The sequence below is a fragment of the Ornithodoros turicata genome, chromosome 3 (genome assembly GCF_037126465.1).
Source record: "Ornithodoros turicata isolate Travis chromosome 3, ASM3712646v1, whole genome shotgun sequence".
In the NCBI taxonomy this organism is placed as follows: Eukaryota; Metazoa; Arthropoda; class Arachnida; order Ixodida; family Argasidae; genus Ornithodoros; species Ornithodoros turicata.
The window spans coordinates 39,933,048-39,957,460 of NC_088203.1; the positions used below are offsets into that span (position 1 = coordinate 39,933,048).

Here is a 24,413-nt window from a genome sequence, read left to right on the forward strand (position 1 = left end):
CTTTTTCATTTCCCCATGAGACAGCCTTGGGACATCTACCCCATGGCAGAGCACCTCTAGAAACATTTTAGCAAAAAATTCAAAGTCCACACTTAGTGATTTTCTCAAGTAATTAGTAGGTTTCGACTTACAAATTTCTTGCGTGGCGGACCACAACAACGCATTCTTTCGCAGTGCTATCTCTCCATCAATTCGTATTTATCTGCCTGCCGCCATTAAAACAGTTGACGGACAGTTGCACAGACGGGGGGTGTTAAGCAGTCTTCAACAGCCGCGGCTGAACTTTTAGATATTAATAAGAATAATATCTTGGGGCTTACGTTGCGAAGCAACTACGGTCACGAGCTATGCCACAGCGGTCAGCCTGTCGATTAATTTTGCCCGCCTGAGGGTTCTTTAACGTGCGTGAAATCTCACACACAAGACACAATATTTAACATCCTCCACAGAGATGGCATGCGTAAGCAATCCATACCAGCCACCGAATTGCCAGCCTCCATGACCAGGTGCAAACCTACAACTTGGGATTGGAATGCCTATACACTGCCAAAAAAAGCCACCAAGGCAGCACTTTTACATATCTTTCCTACCTTTTTTCCCTTTTCGTTTTGTTTTGTGAGAAACTAGATGAACACGCAATACACATCACTTATGGGTGGAGTCGTCACGTGGGTGGAGTCGTCACGTGGGCGCGATAGCGTGCCTTTGCTCTGACTGGTGCCTTTTGCAATGAAAACTGCTGCAGCTGTCGTTGTCAATTAAAAGATACGCCATTGCCTCACGTGACCGCACTGTCCGCCAGTGCTCCGTATCGCATGCAGAGAACAAGTAAATGTATGTTAAACAGTCAGTCACGGCAGTTGAAGACAATTGAGCACCCAGTGTTCAGCAAGTGGATAAACACAAATTGAGGGCAAGACAGCGTTACGAAAAAGCACACTATTGCTATCCTCTGCAAAAGAAATTTGTAAATCAAAACCTATTAATTACTTTAAAAAATAATGGCACATCGCATCAGAATGGGACCACTTACAGAATGTTAGAAGTGACCCGGACTGTTTTAGTGTATTTTTGCTTTGTAGTTAACTAATTAACTAGTGGAAATACATTTTTTAACTTTATAATTATAATGGTTACAGCGAAGGTGTCAATGGTCAAGTTGTGGATGGTGACACGAAACAACGATAACGATGGTTGTAACTCCCTACCGTTTAAGAGTCATTTTTTTTCCGGGTCCGAAGAAATGTGCGCGTACTTCTAAAAATAACACGTGACTTGGCTCCGACGTCCGGAAAGCACGTCTGCCAAGAGCAGCCTCGCGCCACCGCTTCATGAAAGAAAGCCGTAGGTCGGCTGCTCTGTTAGCATATAACGTACCCTTTTCTGTTGTTTCAAAGACAAAAGCAATGGTAAGGCAAAGGACAGGTTTGTCATCCCATAACATGATGCTGATCTAGCAGATACAGGGGCATGCAATGGTGATAGATAACAGTGCAGGTGGAATGGATCACCCCGAGCAGCACAATGTACTGAAAGTTGAGTGCAATAGGGGTGGACGGTATGTGTCTTATCAATGTTCTTTAGTTTCACGGGTCTGTTCAAAGCCTTCCACCTACCCGTCCACCCCTATTGCACTCGACTTTCAGTACATTTTGCTGCTTGGGACGTATCTCTTTGTTTATTTTGTGACTGTCCAGGAGCGCTGCAGGAAGACGCGCTCTTCAGGCTGCGGAGCAAGGTAACGTGGTATTTTTGGAAGTCCACGCACATTTCTTCGGACCCAGGAAAAAAACAACTAATCATACATGGTAGAAACTTGCAACCAACGGTATTCGTTGTCTCGTGTCACCGCCCACAACTTCGCCATCGACGCTCGCTGTAATCATTATTGTTATAAGGTTACAAACTTAATTTCAATTAAATAATTAATTATTAATTGGGAAACAAAAATACATGGAAACAGCCCAAGCTACTTGTAACATTATGCAAGTGGTCCCATTCCTACGCAATCCGCCATTATTTTTTAAACGTAGGGTCCATCTTAAATTAAACACCCTGTAGAGGATTCACTGTATGCTACAAACAAAAAATGTATCCCATGTTTGAGCACTCAGCTTTATGCTGCCCTGCCCACTGGTGCCCTTTTCCCTCAAAACAGTCTCCTTCACTTTTCACATCTTCAACAGAGCTCAAGGTTTCAAGGCGTGACTACAGCTCTCACCGTGTTTCTAAAGGGCACATGGTACTGTCTTTACATTATCGCAGCAACTATTCTTTCCTCCGTTAGCATTCTTCGCAGTGCAGTAAACATGTGAAGCATGTCGCAACACAGACTGTTTATTTTGCTCTAGTATTTCTGTACGCACATTATAACAGGAAGAGAATAGCCTGGACAACAATATAGGACGCAGTTAGTGCTGCAGTTGCTGTTAGTGCAAAACAGAAAACATCGTGAATGAACAGTAGAGAAGACAAAAATGTGAACAAGGGCATTCTCAGTAAAGTACGTAAAAATATGCTGTTTCTTTGTTGCAATCAATGCAGTATTCACTCACGAAAAGCAAAAGGTAGTAAGGCAAAATTACAGCTCCAGGAAACTATCTAAAAGAATCTGCCACATCTTGGGATACACAGAAACCCACTATCACGCCCATAGCTAATCAATGGCCATGGATACCAGAAGTCATCGCTACAGAGTATTACTGAGTTGACAGTCGGCTTTAGAAGTAAGCCACTGAAGCGCTCAAAAGTCCCAGCTTTGTACATTATTGCACATCGGAAAAGCCACTTCTCCTGATAGAGCACTATTTTCGAAATTTGTGCATAGCTAAAAGTTGATGGAGCTTGTCCCTTAGCTACCATTATGTCCCCTGTTCGCAGAACAACATTATGGAAACGAACGGATGGGTAGCTCCTCGCAATGTTACCCTCCTCGCTGTCTACAATGTTAGCTGACACAAACACATCGTCTAAGCATACTTGTTCACCTTGCGACAGTGGCTCTATGTCAGTGGGCATTTTAGGGTGCCCTTCTGCATGCCATAGGAGGGAAGAAGTGTTGAGCTGCATATACTCAGCCACAGAAAATGGAACGTTCTTGTAATTGAACAACTTTTTGGCTTTTGGCAACGCATTCTTCCCCTCGAATCGCATCGTCCATTGATGCCTACCAGGGCCATGTTGGCGCAACTGCTCGACAAGATGGACCAACATGTGCATCTTGGGAATGAAGTACTGGCACCCATAGATATCTACGTAGAGCGCATTATGCTCTGCAACTAGCTCACCTAAATAAAAAATGTCGTCCGAAGACAAGGCTGGTGACAGAACCAGCTGTGTGATTTTGCACAGTAAGGAAAGGCATGAAAGAACGGGGTGGCCATCGACAGGCAGGTGGTCTTCAATTATCAACGGCAAGTGGAGAATCAGTGTGAGTGCTGCACTTGCAGACGAAACAACTGTCAGGTCCTGATTAAACTGTCGAGGCAACTCGCTTCTACTGACAGATTTGGCAAACTGGAACTTGGAAATTAGTTCGTTAAGCTGATTCCGTGAGAGCCACCTGAACTCATGAATGACAGCATTCAAAAAGAGCTTAATTTCTTTTGGAATGACACCCTCGAGAACGATATGCATCGGATCGTAAAAGATGTCATGTACAAGAGAGAAGTTATGGACAAGCGAAAGCAGTGAGCTTCCCTTAATGCCATGTTGGACTGAAAGAGCAGTCTTTTCTGCAATACTGGTAGCACGGTCAATTTGCTCAGCCTGTTCTCGGATGGTGAGATCGTTTCTCAGTGAACAGTCATCATGGTTGAGAAGCCTAGGGAACTGTTCAAACTGCTCGGTACAGGTGCGGCAAGGGGACTTAACGTTTGGCCCAAAGGACTCCTTAAATCCAGCTATACCGTGTGCAGCCAACGCATCTGCTGCAAACCCCAAAAGGCACCCGCTGAAATGTTCAATGCCTCCATCACAGGATAAGGTCAGACCATCGTGTGCAAGCGCGTTGAGAGTCTTAATGAAGTCATGCAACAGCTCGGTCTTCGCTTCCATGCTTTTCAGCTCCTTAGATCGTCCCACGGCAAGAAGGAATATGTTTGACAATTTAGATCTGTCTGACGGGGGAAGATTGACAAATGATATGTAGAACATCAACAGTTTACCTCTATGACCTCTTTTCATGCCTAGTGCATTTGACAGCTCGATCTCATCTGCATACAAGATAATTTTGATAGTGTTCGGCAAGTTCTTTTGCAAGATGGGATGTGCCTTGAAGCGAAGACCATCACAGAAATCTCTGAAAATGCCGTCTGTACACTGTACATGAGGAGCCATTAAGTGCTTCCTAAAGTATGGGTGCTGTAATAGATGTTCAAGAAGGCTCTTGAGGGGAACATAGTATGCAGAAGCTCCTGATGATAGAATGACCTTTTTCGGAGGAATGTAAATCTTGGACTGCTCATAAAATTTCCTACGTGCATGGTCCGACTCCAGCTGATATGTGTTAAGCTCAAACCCACAGCTGCCTGCAATTTTGGAAACGGACGACACAACGGCGTCAACTGTAGCTTTTGAACACCTGTGCTGTCCCTCTAACAGTCTGCACAGAGAGCTGAGCTCGCTTATGGCATCCATATCTTGACTGCCCTCGACAACTTCAGGCAACATAGATGGCATTGTGGTCTGCTCAGGGATTTCAGTACTGCCTGCAGCATCTGTCACAGTAGAGACTGATGAAGTAGTCTGGCAAGTGTGCTTACGGAGATTGCTCTTTAAGTAAAATGGGGTGCCACAAGAGACGCACATAAAATTTCCACGCTTTTGTTTGTGACACTTTAGGTGCAATTGGTATCGCGTCCACATTTTGGTGGCAAAGCTACACTGTGGACAATGGAAACCCCTTACACGTCTTGAGGCACTGGGTCTGGGCACAGGAGGCTCATCTTGTGCAGGGGCCCCGGCATTTGCTTCTCGCTCGTGGCAGCTCTCTGCAAGAATTACAAATGTGAGAAGTACGACATGGGAATCCAGAGAACTGACAAGGGCAACATACCAACATCATCAACAGCAACATCTTCTTGAGAGACTACATCTCGTTCCTTCGCAGCTGACATACTGCCTGTACAGTAAAGCAAGTATTGGCAAGAAGCAACCACACTGCAAGAAGCAACTTACAAACAGGCTGCACCGATTGGGTGTGAGGACCAAGTGAGGAATAACATAAGTCTGGGAGATAAGTTGGGGGAGGCCCAAGCACTGCGGCAGGTACAAAGAAAGGTGGGTGCGGAGATGCCTGCAAGATGATGTCCTCTCCAGCTCCTGAGGACGGACCAGACAGAAGACTTCTTTTTCAGTATCACAAAGTATGTACAGAAAGCTGTGATGTCAACAGGAATGGCACTTACTGCTCCAAGCTTGCTGGCCTGCGACAGCATGAAGGTCTTTAGCTGGGCTACCTGCAAGAGAGAATTGGTTTAATATATTTACACAGCAAGCAAAGGGTACGAGACTACTTACCTTGACTACTCTCTTTCTGGAAGGCCGTAGGAAATGGACCAAAACGACGGCTTTCTGGTACACACAGAGAGTCATGTTAATACATTTGCATACTGCGAATCTCCTCATTTCATTGGCAAAGACAGGGATGTTTATTCAACTGTTGTAATTTTGCAAACAGGCAGCTGAAAAATGCTATGCCAGAGGAAGAATTGACTAAAAAAAGAAAAACGTACCAGCCTGCTGCTCTGTTACGTGCGCTTGCGACGTGCCTGTACAGCTAGCGTCTCGAAGAGGCCCTGTTGCATAGTGGAAACAGAATTTCACATGTGTCACTGATGGTGACTGGCAGTATGAAATAAACGCACGAAACCGCCAAAAGTCTGGCAGCAGCGAGAGCCACGCAGTAAGTAAAATGCAACAAAACAGTCAACGTACCCATAGCGCCGTGATCCGCTGGTGGATGGCCGCACATAATGCACCAACCAGGAGGGCATTGCGAATACGAAAAGGCATCTGAAGGCCGCAAGTAACCAGGACAATCGCAGGCGTTCTGACAGCGTCCGCGAACTTGGCCCACCAAATCGGTGGAAGTGGTTGGCGGCACTGACATCTTTCTCGGCGCCGGAATGCTGCTCGTCGGACTATGTGTGTTTGATACACAGCTCTCTGACTCATTCCGGGAACATACCGCGTTTAGAAGCTCACGAGTCACGCCATACTCGGCGACATCCATTCGCCGCTCCCGCCAACGTACAGGGGTACAGGCCCGATTCTCCCATGAAGCGGCGCGGCGCGGTAGCGATGGCGCTGCTATCCGTGCAGATTTTGTGGTAAGATATTTTGTTGTTTCGATATCCTGTTATACAACAGTTATTATGCCATTATGTCGCAGTTATCATACAGTTGTAATAGTTATAGTAGGCTGTGTGTGCGTGCGTGCGCGCGCGTGCTTGAAACTGAAAGGAATAAGACCAATGTAAAGACATCTTGAGGGAGTTGTGAATAAAAGGTATGCGTTAATTGTTGAGCGGGCAGCAGTGTTTGTGACTGCCGCGATACACACGGTGTCATACATCCGCACATATTGCATTCCATGTATCAGAAAGCCTCACTCTTTCTGTGTGGACAACACCGGAGGCGTGTACCGTCCTATAACTGCGTCTTACGAACACGGGAGCGTCAGTGCCGGATTTACAGTGGTGGGGGCCCCGGCGCACTGTGCTGTGGGGGCTCCCTCGTGTATTTTATGTCTATCCAATGTGTTATTCGGGGCCGATATGCGTTTTCAGTCGTTTCCGCAGTTCTGTGCTGGGAATTTCCGATGCACGACAGCGCTCAGCTCATCGTTTGCAACAGTTAACCTGGCGGTGAAATAGTCCATCAAATCTGAGCTAAGCATCGCCTGTCAGCAACCACGTCGCTGTTTATTTATTTATTTCTTCTCCTGCGCTTCCTTAGCCCAGGATCCGATTCGTAAACCGGCTGAGCTAGACGGGCGTTTATTGTTGGTGAAATACGCTCATCTTGATCTTCCGTCAGCGTCTCCGATTTGCTCAAATTTAAACATGCGAAAAACCACGATGCGTTCAAATGGCGTTAGCTTATTTCTGTGACGACTGTGTGCGAAAAGACAAAGGGACACATTTTTATTTTATGAGACGCAGATCGGTAAACGTAAAAGAGTGAGCGCGTCAAAGCGCGGCCTTGCTTTATCAGTCATCGGAAAAGATTAACCATCAAAATAAGAGTAAAGGAACGGGGCTTCCCAATTTACTCTTAAAACACAAGCCTTCGGGTCAAGGTCGAGCCCAATGACGGATAGTACACGTTAAACGAAGCATTACGGATACACCGTCCTGGCGCCGCACTGGAATATGCCCTTACTATGCGTAAAACAGCGCGTAAGCGTAAATTTATGAGTTGTCTTTCTGAGAGTGTAGTCATGTGACCTTGAAAAGCCAATAACACGTGGTCCTCGAAGCAGACGAACAAATTCTCTAGAATTCCCTAGCCTGACCTAGGTTTCGCAAAGTGACGGGCATAAATAAGCGTGAGGTTTGGTGCAACGCAAAGTTGAGGGCTTACCCCCGCTGAACCTAGTTTGAGGGAACTCAAGCGCTAAGCGGTCTTCCGGGAGCGGCGTCCGAGATTGGTGCAACCGGCGGTCAATTGATAGCCAGGTGCCTGACATCACCAGGTGCCTAGCGCATCGGTGCACTGTTCCACAACAGCTACTGCTGTGGAACAGCACAACTGCAATTAACTACTGAAACACCCATTGTTTCAAATACTGCCTGGTCCAAAGACTGATCTTCAAGCGCCATCAACAAAACATACATGCAACATATGTTAAGCAAAAGCAGTGCTAGTAAATTATCTCGACCAAGACATTTGGCAATTCGCACCTGATATACACATTCCTAGAGCAATGATGTTGAGTACATTCCATTCCAGTCCTCACCTCCAGGGATTTGAAAGAAATTCAGTTTAGTACTAACATTCGTTCTGGAACATGTACATACATTTTTTTAAAGCAAAATCTAAGAGGGTGGCGCCACAACTCTGTCTCGTTTCAACTGGAATGGTTATGTGTAACATGGCTAGCTGCTTCATGCTCTGTAAAACTGACTTCTTGTTTTGCAGGTTTGTCTGGGTAACAGCGTCCATAAGCCGGAGAACCAGGGGTGCAAGAGGGAATGCTTATTCTACAATTACCGTACTTTTTCGAGGATCCACACCACTTTCTTGCGCCAGCGCCAGTGGTGCTTCCTGCCAACACTTTCAAGCAAGTGACACTACAAATGGGTAGATTAGCGTGTCTTTAACCACCAAAGCTAATCACATTTTTGCACAATAGTTGTGCTTCATTGTAACAAACAGATCTGAAGAGTTCACCCCTGTGACTAGTTTTGCATACTTTGTGTACAGTTTTTGGTTGAAATAAATTCATTAGAAAAGTGTGCTTTCAGACTGAAGTACTGACAAAGGGTTATACACAGACAGAAAATTCACATTGATATGCACGGGTGGTACGGTAGACAAGACGTCTAATCTACGGATAAGGGTAGCAAAAGTGAGGTATAACAAAGGTCTAATCCTAGACCTACTTCTTAAATGGTGGTATAAAACAGATCTAAGTCTAAACTTCAGTGCTAAGGCATGTCTAAGAGCCGTGAGTAATTTTAGGCATCATGTCTAGAAAAGGGGTAAATCATGTCTACGTACGTACACATTCAATGTCTAAGGTTAGACGGCTATTAGTGTCGCATTAGCACGTCTACTGCTATGCTAGTGGACGTCTACTTGACATTAGGTCCTTAGACATTCTATAGTTATCCCAGATGTCTCAAGTTAGACATCATATAGCCATCTATTATCCCACCATGTGCTGCATGGGTATGTTCACCTTTCATTATCGGCACCCTGGCGGGATAATAATACATCATTTCTTCGCCAGCAGGCATAAACAGCCGTTGGGTTAAAATCGTCCACAGATCTTCCATGGAAATGCGAACTCCTTGACACTGAAACAACTACCTCCACTGTGTCCGCATATTTCACGAGTACATACAATGCACGCGGGGTAAATATGTTGTGCAGCCAAGAAAGGTTTTGCTGACAAAGGAAAGTGATCGCACAGAAATAACGTGCTCCGCGTTCGTCCGCCATAACCACCCCAAACCAAAAACACAGCGACACGTAGCCCCCTAGGCGTAGTGCATCTTGCGACGGGCAATTCTAAAATATTATTTCCTATCGATTGTCGGCTTTACGCAAAGAATTAAGCATAGTTTCTCTCGAATTAAATAACAGTGTCCTGTAATATTCATCAGAGCGCCACAGCCCATCGCCATTCTCAGCCGGCAGTTAGTACGTTTCGGTTTCTGTTTTATTCTTGCGTTTTCGTGTTAAGAAAACCCCGTTGAAGGGAAAGTGGCACGCCAATTATGTACGTGTATCTCTGTGTGTAACTATAGAGCACTCACTTGAAGGCACTGGGAATGAAATCAAATCACAATAAGGATAACTTGTGATACCCCCAGGAAATCGCCTTGATTAGTGAAACGCACGGTATTTGAACAAAGGATCAGTATATCATATGTCGTAAGCTAGAAGACTATCGTAAATAAAGCCGCGTTAACAAGTTTTTGTTTGGAATAACATTTGTGATAACGGTGAAAATGTTACGGCATATGTACAGCAGCACCCGTGTCAGGGTGATGCGTACACAGCGCGTATGTTTTACATCTAGTCGTTTTTCAGCTAAATATGAGTGATTTTCTATTCCTGCCAAGAGATTCCGTACAGGCGAAATTTTGCCGTGTGGACATCTGTACGGCCGCCACAGAAGTCCGCAGACTCGCTCTACGGGCTTTGAACGGCTGCCATAGTGGTCCATACACATTCTATGGAATCCGTATGGCCACCACAGAAGTCCGCACATGGCATGGAATTCATGGCATGGATCCCACAAGTGCACCATCGCAGTCCGTACACGTAGTGTTTGAAGACCATATGCTTGCCATAGATATTCCCCGCAAAACCATATCATTCCGCGTCGCGCACGTGGTGCAGTCGCGCGGATGTGATTGTCTGCTTGGCAACAATTTCACATGCATACAGTTCGGTATTTCCTAGTGCTTTCGGGAAAGCAAGGCGGTATCCGAAAGTGTGCTCGCGTTCGTGCTGGGGCACAGACACAGATACACTTGGTTCAAGTTTATCCTTCAGCTTTCCTGTGCATGATTTCGTAGCGTTCGTCGTTCCGAAAAGAAAAGAAACCCCAAAGTACTTACCGATACGTCCCTGTTTCACCAGAGGGTGGGCACGCTTGATACACCATCCTGCAGGGCACACGGAAGCGAATGATACGATCTCATAAATGACAGGCACTCACATGGATCATACACACAGATTCCTCGAGGTGTTCGTAACATCAACGTCTGAGTCGTCCGAGGATTCTCAAAAGCGAATTAAGTAAGCCATTTGAGCAGGTGTAACCGGACGCGAGAAACCTCGTGCGCGTTCCTCCCTTCAACTGGCCAAGACTTGCCCATTGTTGGCAGCTGAATGGGAAAACATAGAGATCCGAAGCGTTCAAACAGCGAAAATATCAAACCATGTGTCACGAGCAACGGCCGCAGCTGCTGCAAGTGTCACAACTCAAGTGTCACAGGGTTGAATAATCAGCTATGACACCACAACCACCCCGCTGACAACCGTAAACACGTTTCCCGTAGCTGTATATGGACTAAGTTCGCTCTGTGACACTTTTCAAATCCGAATTTGGGCTCGCCCAAAGGTGTCACACCAGTCTCATGTGTCACTAAACCGTCACCGTTTTTAGAGTGTAAAAAATACGTCATTGACTAGAGCTAAGAGAAAAGCCTAAGAGAATTCGCCAGTACAATCTTAAGATGCTAGTTTAGAGCGGTCACGTGTCTTGTGCGAACAAAAATCGCCCATAGATTTCTCAAGAAATGATTGCCCCTTAAACCCAACGTCCAAAGACATGAAGAAGGGGCAGAAAATCGTCTGTTGAGTGTCTCGCTGTCAATGTTACGCACTGGACATGCTTTCATCACTCATGGGTTTTTACTTTGCGGAGAGGAGCCACTACAGTGCGAGTACTGTGGTGAACTTCTCTCACATCGTAAACATCACTTTAGACGGTTTTATACAAATTATTTACCTCTTCTACCACCCCTGTTACTCGGTGATGAGGCTATTGTCCCTTTTAGCAGAGTCTTTAACTTCTTGAAGGACACCGGGATGGTCAATCTTTTGTAATTTTATCAGCTGTTTTATGCATATGTGAATATGTTTTTGCTAGACATTGTATAGAATTTTACCTGTTCACATTCCTATCACTGTCCATGCGCAAGTTTAACTAGTCATAATTTCACCACAGTTTTGGCGCTCTATGACCTTAGTTGTCTGTGCGCCATAAAAACACGAACCATCATCATCGTCACGTATCGTTCCTCCTTTTTATTTTGCGCTTAGTCCAGTGTTTGTGTTCTATTTCTACATTGGGTGGTTGATTTTATATGCACTTTCTTTCCCTTTCCGGGCTCCAAACCACGGATCAAGAAATTGTAGCCCTTCGCAATGTTTAGCACATTTTTCGATCAAATTATAATCCTACAAATATGATTCTTGTTCTTCAACTAGAAGTATTCATCATAACTCAGCACATTTTATAACAAAATATGAATAACATACAACTATAGCAAGACAAACCTCTCGACCGATTATACTGATTCGAACCATTGAAGAAGCCTCCCGGACCCAAACCAGAACTCATCTCATAGGGTTTATTTACTGACGTCATACTGCAGGTACCTTGAAGTTATGTTCGCACAACACAATAACTTTGAAACTCCAGATATACGGTCAGTGCGATATGGGTGACGGCTTGGATGAGACATACAGCATGACGGCCGATGGCAGCACACCTGCCTGCCAGAGACAGCGGCGGTCTCCAACGGATGACGTCATGTGAATAAACCCTATAGGCGAGCTGCGCTACAGCTTTGGAGCGCTGAGAGCGCCACGCTATGGCGGGACCGTGCATATACACTTCGTGCAAAGCATCCGCCGTGCCAGGGAAAATCCTGGTGGAAGCCATAGGAGCCGGTTGTGCGAGTCCGCTCAATTCTCTCGGGCTATTCGCACGCCTTCCATCGTCACCTTGCTTCGGTCACGGCGCGCCTGTATTGATAGCTGATAAGTAATGCCGTGCCGCACAAACTGTCGCGTCATTGGATGCACAAATTCGTATGAGAATGCCGGGCGTAGGAAAAAATGGTCCCGCAGGCTCCTGCACGCCCAAAAATACAGGGGCGTGGTTGCGGATAACTGATGAAAGACATCGCAACCAACCGAGTGTTACCATTCACTCCCCCCATTTTGTAGAAAAAGGAGACATAGGTCTCTCTTTTTCATGCGTTAATTGAAAAGAAATTCTGCACACCATTCAATGAGTAAGATAAAAACGACACCATTCGCTGCGCTAGTTCGCTAGCGATATAGTTCTTTGGATACTAGTATTTTTCTACTGTTGGTCAGACAGAGCTTTGAGTTGAAGATTGAGCCTGAATGTAAATACAAAGGAAACACGAGTTTTAGAGTTGTTCCCTGCATCTTTTCCCTGTCTATGTTTATGGACAATAAAAGCTGTTGCCCTCTCATTCATTGTTCTTCCAACTCCATTCCTGCTGAAGATACGGTTCATCGACATAGAAAGTATATGATAGAACAACTGTAAAACCTGTCTGACAAACAATAGGACAGCACTAGCATCTAGGTTGAATTGGGAACTACATCCAGTGATCCTCACAAACAGCGAGCGTGAGGTCGGAGCTAGGCTGGTGAGTGTTTAAGTGTGTTTTATTGGTACGAATACAGAAGGTAACGTGCCTGTTTGTTTACTCCTCTGTAATCTATCCTGTTATGAAAGAATGCGGGTACCATTTTTCCAACATATCTGCAAAAAATCCCGTCGTCTGTACTCCACTGAAAAAAAGAGAGAGAAACAGAACGAACAGATGCAATGTACTCAATACAACCGGACCAGCAAATGTAATCGCTTTTATGTTCCTCATTGAATGGCGTGCAGCCTTTATTGTTCATTAACATTGACGTTAATTATAAAAAAAATATGTCTCCCAATTTTAATAAATCAGGAGGGCAAATGATAGCACTTGGTCGGCTAGGATCCGTTTCATCGGCTCCTCACAACGGCTGCCGTATTTTTGGGCGCACACAACCCCGTGGGACCATTTTTTTTCAACAACCCGAGAATGCTCCACTGAGTACAAGGTACTACAGTTTCCCACGAAATCCACACGAAATGGACAGGAGAAGATGGGTGTCGGCCGTGAAACGTACGTGTCACAAAATAGGCTACTCCGTGGATTCTCTCTCTTCTTTTATGCCAATGATCCTAATTGGTGGCCGTATGATACCGTATATCGTTGAGCGATGTTGTGATGCGTGTTCCCAAATCAGACACGAATACTTCTAACCACCCTGGACCTTGTTGCTTTGTCCAACTCAGCTAATGACACTTCTGCATCCCTCTGCTGTAGGTGCAACCTTTGCAAGATTGCCGAAAAAAGGATAAAAGGAAACTCACGCAAGTGCGGTGTACTCGAAGAAAAGCTAACAGAATTGCAATAACATTGATATGCCTGCTTCTGCATACAGTATTATGCCTTAATGACCGCTGAGGACCGAAGATTAAGAATTGTTTGGAGTTTACAGCAGTTGAAATCCGCAAAGTTACATTACCGATTCTCAAAATGAAGCCCACCACATGCCCTTTTGACTGGTTTGGACATCTGACGACTCACACAAAAAAATTGCTTTCCCACCGCTACGTGGTCGCGCAAAGCGCCACATTTAATCTGTGCACGAGGCGTATATCCGCTGTCGCGGTGCCGATAGCTCTTTCCTGTTCTGCTGGCTCGTTAGCTGTAACATCTGCTGCATTCTGTGTTTGCCAAATTCTTCGTATGTTGTGCCATGGAAAACGATGTAGGCACAACAAACAATGAATCAACGCCTCATGTAAGCATTTACTCATTTCTCGGAAAGCAACACGGAAAGTATAGGAGAGAATGTTGGATCACAGCCGTTCACTGAATTGAATAAATTCATCTACGCCTAGAACGCCTGAGTACAAACTTACACGAGTGTTGCAGCCAAGTGAAAAGTGGGTAGCAACGAAGAGAACTGCCGTATGCAGTGCGTCGTGCATTTCATGAATAACAAGAAAAGCGATTTTGCAAACACCCCTTTTTATATTTCTATGGCCTTTCCTGATGCATATCGCCAAGCACATTACGACGTGGACCCGGCTGATATGAGGCGTCAAAGGACAGGAGGCATCTTACCATTCATTTCGAAAACTTACGGTGGCCGGGCTACATATTTCTACATCATTGTGAACTCTGACCTCTTGAAGCATGTGCAAAAAGGCCATGTGATTATCAGTGACAAGGATTTCCGGGAATACGTGCAGGCATGGAGTCATGATCATCCGCCGTCAATAAATGCTGTGTTAGTCATGCCACCTTTCTTAGTGGGGCACCTCAAGTTAGTGAATGTAACAGGGACGTGGCGTAAATATATCACAAGTAATAATATGCAGTACATGATATACATATGCAGTACAATAACTGCACTGCTACACCGTTCCCGACTGTCTCTTTCCACAATACCCGAAATAATTTCTCTGAAGGAATGAGACAAGCGTTACTACAAGACGAAGTTGTTTATGAACGGTATTACAACACGACGATCTATTTGCAATGCACATCGACAACTGGACAGCCCAGCCACAAAATATGCCACCGATCGCAATGGCATTGTAGTTTATCTAATATTTTCGCCGAGCCATTTCACTGAAGTTTCTGTCCAAGCGTTCAAGTCACTGCTGGAAGCACACAATTACTTCACCTGATTTGGTACCGTGCACAGATTCATGTTAGCGTTGTTAATTTGTACACAGGTACCCTGACCTCGTTGTCGTTGCGCCATGAAACCCCTAATTATCATCATCATCGCAGGTATTGTGAGGGAATCACACAAAGGCGTTATCAGGGAATCTTTCTGTTTAACTGATCAGAACGATTCCAACACATAAAAAAACAAATCCCAATTAAACGATTTCATCGTTCTGCGTTACGCAGAAACGGATGGAAAGTGACTTCGCCAGCCTTTCCTTATCGAGTTGCGTACCCGGAGGATATAAGGCTTTGCGGCATGCCGACTTTGCATGAAAACGATCGCGCTAATTGATTGGTGTTTTGCTCACACCAAGCAGACTACCTGCTGATTGCAGCGTCGCCGCAAGCCATGACGTCACGTGCGCAAATTGGTCTATACCTGGCTGCACGTGCAGCATGTAGCTAGCCATGCTACACGCCCCCGTGTAAATTGTGTAACCCTGTGTATTTACACACACCACGTGTAAATTTCCCCAATTATTCTTTAGTGTGCTAACACTAAGCACAAAAATGCAGTATAAAACATTTCACCTATACTTCAACGCAAACAAAACACGCTCGCTTTGTCACTCTACAGTATGACTATATGCGCACCTTCCGCGAGAGGCGCTGTCGTACAATAGCTAGTGGCGCCTCTAGCGAAGCGCAGGTCGCCAATACTGCTGAACCTGAACCCTAAACCCAAAAAATTTTCGGTTCAACTCACTGATCTCCATTATCATGTTCAGAACTAGTACACCCCAAGAGTGTAATATGCCCTAGGAATAAAAATGTCACTCACCAATCTTGTCGAGCAATGCCAGCGTAAGACGTCGATTCTGTTCCTGTTCACCGTGAAGTATTTTCTTTAGTTTCACAATTGTCTTATCCTTCTCAGCTAGTAAGCTTGATGGCACAACATGTCGTCTGAGTAACTACAGAGACGCTTGATGAAAGAGATAGGGCGCAGACTAACTGGTGCATGATGATGAAGGAACGAATAACCGAGAGACACGGGACACGAAGACAAGCACAAGAGTTCTCAGACACAGTAATGATTTAATAACACACAAACCTCCTAAATACCTAACAACTCCCGGAGGGGAGGGAGAGGGATAAAGGATGGCCTATTTACACTGTTCCCACGTTGCGTTATCGCCAGTCTTTTCCACTTATCCCTTTCCCTAGAAGACACAACCACGGTTTCGCTGAAAATGGGCTCACAGTTGCTGCATTGCCGAAGATGCTCAACTAGCTCGCTGGAGATATGGCTCTTTTTTAAGTTGAGCTCGTGTTCTCGAAGGCGGTCATTTAAACAACGTCCAGTCTGCCCCACATAACAAAAACCACAACTTAAGGGAATAGAATAAACAACAGCACATGTGCATGGTACAATCGCAGACTTATGCTTTACAGTGCAACCTTTTGGCACGGCATTGAATGGAGTCAATCTACTCAACCTGAAGGCATTAGAAAAAAAACACTTTCAACCCAAAATCCCTCGCAACAGATAAAATGTTATGGGAGATAGAATGATAATACGGTATGACAACTAATTTGTCGGAAGATGAATAGGCATTTTCATTGATGATGTCTGGTCTAAGATGAAGCTTGCGTAGGAGAATAAGAGCCCTGGAAGCAATCAACTGCATGTCATAACCTGCTTGAACAAGTCTGTTAACCTGCCGTGAGATACTTGACGAAACACTATGAAGACAACTTTTTGAAGAAGCAGCATTTAGAAGACTTGAAATGATCCAAAACTTAACTAACTTGGAATGTGAACTAGAACATGGGAGGATGGGTTTGTTAGCATCGTTACCATATTGCCAGCATAGACCATAATGAGACACAAATGTAAGGTCAAGGTATTTCAACTTATTGCAAGAAGGATACTCAACAGAAAATTTTAACTCCGGCGCGAGAGACATAATAGCATCGGCAACCGTGACAGGTGATAAGGACGGACGATTATACAAAACAATAATGTCGTCAACATATCGGCGAATGTATATGGTGTTATCTACCCACTGAGAGTTACAGAAAGATCGAATCGCATTGTCAAAAGCATTGAGATAAATCTCAGCCAAGATCGGCGCAACAGATGATCCAATGCATACACCATTAGATTGTATAAATGGCATGTTATCCCAGGTTACAACCGTAGACCCGAGGTAAGTTTGCAATACAGTCAGAAAACTCCCAGCAGGGATACCAACAGGGCGTTGAAGCAAGAGCTGAATCTTCATGGAGTAGTATAAGTCCTTAATATCAAGCGAAAACAATTGAAACTGTTGAGCATGCAAGGGTTTGATGTACTCAATGAGCTCACCGGTGTTTTTTAACGAGATAGAACCTGAAAGGGTGATGGACTTTAGAGCTCGCTGAAGAAAGTCTGATACAGTCCGCTGCCACGAACCACGTTCAGATACCACAACCCGTAAGGGCATTTCCGGCTTATGATCTTTGATGAGGAATTTCACATCTAGGGTGGAGTGGTTACATTTCTGGATAGCTGCCGCAAGGGGGTGTTAGTGAAGTTTCTCCTTTCCATAGAGGGGTTCGGTGATGTGTTGCGAGTACGGTAGCCGCTTGCAGGAGACGTCCGACGAGAGGGATAACTCAACAGCAACAATATTTAATACAAATATATACAAGGCATATACATATCAAGGCAAAGGCTTACTGATTGAGAACTCGGGGGACATGAGGCGACAAGGTCCCAGACCTTCCGGTGGTGAAAGTCCCCGCTCGAGCTGTCGCAAATTAGCGGGTGTCCGCTTATAAAGACCACAATTGGCCGCTGCCCACCAACATGGTAGCGCCAATCAAAACATTCAAAAGAAAGCGAAACCAACTGTCTAATTGGTTACATTAACTAGGTTGGACACGTGAAATCCTCCGCCCCCACTTGGACTAAATCTGTTAATCCCGTCCGCCATCTTGGACATGTCGTAGTGTCCACAGTGCTTTCGGCTCAAGGGATTGCCTCTATAGGGCCACAAAAGCGAGCTGACCAAATGGGTCACGAGTGGCGGAGTTCCAAGAAGAGCAGCTGTCGCGCGCGAGCACAAAGAGTTATTCAACTGGTCGTTCAGTCTGGCGACGATGGAGGCGAAAATAAAAATGTTTTCGTAGTTACAGGTTTAACCTTTACACCTCCCTCCTTAGATTCGTTGTGGGGCACAGTTGAACCACAAGGAATAAACTACAGACGGGTTAAACACACTAGCATAGAAATAATCACCCGTGTACAAATTCATCACACCAAAGGTTCGTGTGACACTACTGAACATGCAATACAACGTGACAGTGCTTGCAACGACAAGCTCTGAAAATGGTACGTGTTGCTGTTGAAACGCATTATGTCAGTACATTGAACAGACACTAAAATTATGGCGGAAAAACACAAAAGTTCCTTAGAACAAAGTGGTGAGAGCGAGTGACTCTCGAGGTTCACACATACATTGCAACGCACCTGCTCTAGCCTAATTCCTACTCAAACCGCAACCGCGATAAAGCGTCCGCATTCCCGTGCGCGCTTCCCTTGCGGTGAACAATATTCACATTATAACGCTGGAGTGCAAGAGCCCAGCGCGCGAGCTTCGAACCCTGTGGTGTCGTACAGGTCAGGTATGAAAGAGGATTGTGGTCGGACACCACAGTTACTTGTGCCCCGAACACCCAATGATCGAATTTCTTGAGCGCCCAGATGACCGCGAACGCCTCTCGTTCAATCGCCGCCCACCGAGCCTGCGTGTCCGAAAATCGGTGGCTTGCGAACGATATGGGCACTTCTTTGCCATTGCGGTCCTTTTGGGCTAGGCATGCTCCAGCCGCCAACGCTGACGCGTCCGTAAATACCCAATACGGTTTTTCGGGGTCAGGTGTTGTCAGTGCTACTGCGGCTTCTAAACTCGATTTGAGGGCCTGAAAGGAGGCTTCGGCTTCGTTATCCCACGGGATCTTGTTCGGGACCCTTTTCCCGGTCAGCTGCGTTAGAGGGGTCGCTATCTTTGCATAATCCTTAACATAGTCGCGGTAATAGCCGCACAACCCAAGTACGCTCCTGAGCTCCTTTTTTGAAGTTGGACGCTTCAGCTCAGATATGGTTTTGATCTTTTCTGGATCGGGTGCGTGACTTCCTGATCCCACAATGTGCCCTAGATAGCGGATAGAATTTCGCGCTATCTGACACTTAGATAAATTCGCCGTTAACTTCGTGGCTTTTAACGTGGTTAGTACCGCCTCCAAATGGTGCAGGTGACCCTCCCATGTTTCCGAGTACACGGCTATGTCATCAAGGTAAGCACAGGCATGCTCCTGGTGCTTCGCAAGGATGGCGTTTACAGTCCGCTGGAACGTCGCTGCTGCGTTTTTGAGGCCAAACGGCATCACCCGCCACGCAAATTGACCGAAATGCGTAACAAAAGCGGTCTTTTCTTGGCTGTTTACCTCAAGGGGAATTTGCCAGTATCCCCGGCGTAGATCTAGCAAGGTGATGAACCGCGCCCTTCCTACGCGAAAAACTAGCTCCTGTTGAAGTTCCATTGGGTACGCGTCATCTATTGTGTCGGCGTTAAGCGCCCTATAGTCCAAGCAGAGACGGACTCCACCGTCTTTCTTAGTAACACAGACGACGGGGTGGGAGTACTCAGTGACGATAGGATACACCAGCCCTTGTTCGAGCAATTCATTGACTTGTTGTTCTACTTCTTTCCGAAGCAATTGAGGTGTGCGGTAAGGATGAGACCGTTTCGGGACGTGCCCCTCACGCAACTTTATAACATGCGCGCCTACATCTGCAACTTTGGGGACGTCCACGAACACTGTCGCGAATGACTGAAATAGTCGCCTGACCTGATTGGCTTCACTTTCCCCCAAATGCGAAGTTGCCTCGGCTGGCAAGACAGACTGCCCTTTGTCCCTTTTTGTCGGCGCGGGTTCCACGTCCCCAAATTCCTCCTCTCCTTGGAAAATGACTCCTACGTGATTCACCCTGGCCTTGTAGGCCCTTAAATTGTTGGCATGAATCGTGCGCGTTTTTCCGTCGTCCGTTAGTACATCATACGAGTGCTGTCGTCGTTTCCCTATTACTTGGTAGGGGCCCTTCCACTTTGCCTGATGCTTTGCTGATCGGCTGGTATCGAAAACAATAACCTGGTCGCCAGGTTGGAATTGTTTTTGCTTTGTTTTGCGATTGTGCTGCTCCACGTACCGCGCTTGCCGCTTTTCGGTAACTAGCCCTGCAGTTTCTGCCGCCGCTTTGAACATTTCTCTCAAATGTTCGAGATATTTGGTGGGCGCCTCTCGGAGCTGAACTGGGGGTCCTACCTGCCCTTCCCAGGTATTCTTTAGAATTGCTAGCGAGCCTGTTGGTTGTCTACCGTAGAGAAGTTGAAACGGTGACACACCCGTGGTGTCGTGCGGGACTTCTCTGTACGCCCATAAGAGAAAAGGGATGTACCTATCCCAGTTTCTGGGGTCGTCCCGTACCACGTGAAATAGCATGCGGCGGAACACACGGTTCCACCGCTCGACCGCCCCGTTACTTTCGTGGTGTTCTGCCGTCGAGAAGCGTGGGGAACACCCGATCCTTCTGAGGAACTCCTGGGTTAAGTGCGACGTGAAGTTGCTGCCCTGATCGCAACAGATAGTTTCCGGGATACCCGTCCGCGAGAAGATTTCGAGCAGCGCGTCACACGTTTTCTTTGCGGTCGGGGACGTAAGGCAAATCACTTCGGGCCAACGAGTATGAAGGTCGGTGACACAAAGTGCGTATTTGTGCCCGCGTGCCGACGCGATCTCGAACGGGCCTACCACATCAACGTTCACTGCTTGAAATGGGTAGTCTGGTCGCGTGAGTGGCGCGATAGGTACCCTGTCTTTTGCATTCCTGTCCGCGTTAACCTGACACCCGTGGCATGTTGCACAGTGCTCTCGAACGTCCTTTTCAATCCCCGGCCAATAGAAAGTTGCCTTAATGCGATTTAGCGTTTTTCGCATTCCAAGATGGCCTCCCCACGGCGTATCGTGTGCGAGCTGGAGGACTTGTCGCCGTTTACCATCGGGTAAAACGAGCTGTTTTACTTTTTGCCCCGCTACTGTATCCCTGTGATAAAGGATACCGTCGTCAATGAGCATACCGTGAGCGCCTGCTTTACCCTGTTCCCACGCGTCCACGAGGGTCGTATCCTCACGCTGGGCTGATCTGAATACGCTTCTCTCGCCGGCCTCAGCGTCGGTCCCTCCCGCCGTGCTTTTTACCGCGTTCACCACCGCGATGTGTTCGGCACCGCCGCAGTCCGCGTCCTCTTGCAGGAATAAACCCGCGTCTAGCTCGTCTGTGTATTCCGCTTCCACGGCAGCCGCCGCGTTTAGCGCGTCCGGTTCCTCGACACTCCGAATGGCATCCCACGCTTCTAATGATAGGAGGCAATCTACATCTCCGGCTAGCTTTTCGGTAAAAGCGCACTCTACTGGGACGACTTTGTTAACCTCTACCTGGTCGCTGCTTGTGCCTATCAGCCTGACGGGTAGTACGCCCAATTCCGCGGCTACCTTGTGTCCGAAGGCGGATTCGAGCCACAGCGGGCTTAGTGCATCACCTCTGCGCTCGGGAAAAAGATCCGCGCGAACAACGGTCACGTCCGCTCCACTGTCTATCAGTGCGCGAAATTTTTGTGTCCCACATTGCAATTGAACCTCGCGAATGGGGAGAGTCAGCTGCTCTTTATCTCCCGTAGCTGCTGGGCTGACGCGCGCCACCAACGTAGTATTCTCTACCTGGGCGTCATCAGATGCATTTTGGACTTCGTCGTCCCTAGCTATCACAACATGGTTCACGCGTCTTTGTGCAGAATCCTTGTTGTCTGCTGCTTTAGGAGCTGTGTGGTCACCGTCTGGTGACCTCTTTTTGGGACAATTTCTTGCAAAATGTTTCCCTCCACATACGTAGCAGGAAAACCCGTTCTTTGTCTCTTGACGGTCTTTCCCGTTCCCTTTTTGTTGGGAGTTCTTATCATCTTTCCCTCTGTCTTTGTGGCTATCTTTACGGCGGTCGGAAGCTCCCTTGTCTCTGTGGCCTAGAACTGCACTTCCCCTGCCCTTAGCATCCTCGAATTTCTCCACTGCTTTTACAATGTCGCTTTCGGAAGGTTTGACTTCGGTGATCTGGAGCGTTACAAATTGTCGAGCCTCCTCTGTCAGCGAGTCTACGAACCTGTCAGCGATGATCAACGTTATCAAGTCGTCGTAACTTTTGACCTCGCGTGCTTTAGCGTATGCGGCGATATAACTGCGTAGCCTGGCCCAGTAGTTCGACCATGTTTCGTCCCTCCCTTTGACTGCTTCTGAAAAGCGCTTCCTATATTCGCCCGGGGACAAACGGAGTGCTGCTAGCACGGCCTCCTTTACCGTTTGGTAGTCGTCTAGCTCGTCGGTGGTTAGCTTTGAGTACAAGTGACCTACCCTGCTTGCGATAAGCGGTAATATGAGGTGACTTTGAACCTCCTCGGGTACTTTGTAGGATTTGAAAACACCTTCTACTCCCTCAAACCACATGGGCACTTCGCGGTCGGCTGGTAGCGGAAGCAAAACGCTCTTAAGCCTTTTTGAAAAGTAGGCCAGATTTTCTTCGCGCGTTCGTGTAGTCGACGCTTCACTGTATGGCGAGCGGTCATCTCGAAATCGCTGAAGTTCTATTCTCCGTGATCGTTCTTTTTCCAGTTCGATCTGGAGCCGCAAGATTTCGACGCTAACGGTTTCGGTAGCGCCTGCGCCAGAAGCAGTGTTACTTCTGTTTTCGTCTGCCATTTCTGTGTCGAATTTTGCCTTCTTTTGCTTCGCCCTCAAGCGAGTAAGCATTAACTATTGTTCGACACCCTAGTTTTTCCGCTCGGCTCTGTTCGCTCGACCAAACCAGTCGGTATCATGTGAACCCACTGACACTATCGGACACTAGAAAGATCGTCCTGCCACACCGGAACTCTGAGATACACAATAACTAAACCCTACGCGGTAGCTATCTACTCGTGAACCTCAAGAGCAACCAATTCTCAGCTACCTCGTGAAATTGTTTCGAAGCTCTTCCGTGGATGACGTTTTCTTTCACCCTGTGCCGACACTTCAGTGTCCGTTGTTTCTCACTTTCGTCGCCGTCGTCGAAGCTGTGCTGGCTCCCCTGACGCGGTCACGTTCACACACTGCACACCCGGTCCTCGTTGACTAGTTGTGGCTCTCCGTTGATGACCTGGACTTGTCCGCTCAGTTTCCTGGACAGTCCGCTGCTTTTGCTGCCTTGCTTGACTTCGATGCGTACCTTGATTCTTGCTGTTCTCCTGGAGGTATTCACTCGTCCGTCAAGATGCTTCAGCTCTCCGTAGATGGACACATCCTGTCGTGCTGCGCCAGTAAAGTTTCTCCTTTCCGTAGAGGGGTTCGGTGATGTGTTGCGAGTACGGTAGCCGCTTGCAGGAGACGTCCGACGAGAGGGATAACTCAACAGCAACAATATTTAATACAAATATATACAAGGCATATACATATCAAGGCAAAGGCTTACTGATTGAGAACTCGGGGGACATGAGGCGACAAGGTCCCAGACCTTCCGGTGGTGAAAGTCCCCGCTCGAGCTGTCGCAAATTAGCGGGTGTCCGCTTATAAAGACCACAATTGGCCGCTGCCCACCAACATGGTAGCGCCAATCAAAACATTCACCAATGGCTCGACCAACCACAGGACGTATACAGCAAGTGCTGCCAGTAGCACCTCCACGAGGTGGCATTGCAAACCATGGGCCTGCTGGCACATTGGCAGCACATGCAAACCCTGTTACAGTTGCCACTACTGGAACTGCTATGCAGAGACCGACATGGGATCCAATAGGAATGCCCCCACAGCAGGTCATGACAGTTCCACATGTGGCAACTGCAGCAGGATTCACAAGGTTTGTACTGCCAAGTCCCAACAATCCGACAGCGTTGGGAACCAGCCCGTGGCTGAGGCAAATCTCACAGATGCAGCTACAGCTTACCACCAGGTTTCCACCATGGTCACCACAACAGGAAAATGTGCTGGCTGTGCGGAACCCGTTTTTCCCACAACACTCAGCTACACGCCCTCTAATGCCATGGTATATTGGCCAGCAGTAGCATAGCCAGCAATAATTTTGACACGTGAGATAACTCTTTCAAAATCCAGTTAGATTAGTGTTGAACTTTCAAAATCCAGTTAGATTAGTGTTGAACATAGTAAGAGGACACAAGCAAGCTGGTGTGTAGAACTTGATGCATGTAACGTATCCCTCAGTCTGAGAAAACACGGAAAACAAAAATGCACAGGATGAACCGTTTCTTCTTTTGCATCCACCCTCTTTGATTTGTTCTGCTTGTTTCCTCAAGCTTTGGGATATGTTAC

General features: G+C 46.8%; 1 protein-coding gene and 1 long non-coding RNA gene across 4 annotated transcripts in view; one reads left to right on the top strand and one right to left on the bottom strand.

The window, feature by feature from the left end:
* LOC135388424 (uncharacterized) overlaps positions 1 to 8,460 on the top strand; it is a 229,442-nt gene extending 220,982 nt beyond the window's left edge. For all 3 annotated transcript variants that reach the window (XR_010421372.1, XR_010421371.1, XR_010421367.1), the window contains one exon: positions 8,146 to 8,460. This is a non-coding gene — a long non-coding RNA (uncharacterized LOC135388424). The remainder of the gene's footprint in view (positions 1 to 8,145) is intronic.
* On the bottom strand, positions 4,823 to 5,604 carry LOC135386893 (uncharacterized). The gene is made up of 5 exons (XM_064616396.1): positions 5,521 to 5,604; positions 5,409 to 5,459; positions 5,179 to 5,322; positions 5,057 to 5,122; positions 4,823 to 4,991 (listed from the first exon to the last, which is right to left on the bottom strand). The coding sequence occupies exons 1-4, from the start codon at positions 5,593 to 5,595 to the stop codon at positions 5,090 to 5,092; spliced, it is 303 nt and encodes a 100-aa protein (XP_064472466.1). The 5' UTR covers positions 5,596 to 5,604; the 3' UTR covers positions 4,823 to 4,991; positions 5,057 to 5,089.
* Positions 8,461 to 24,413: the final 15,953 nt, after the last annotated feature.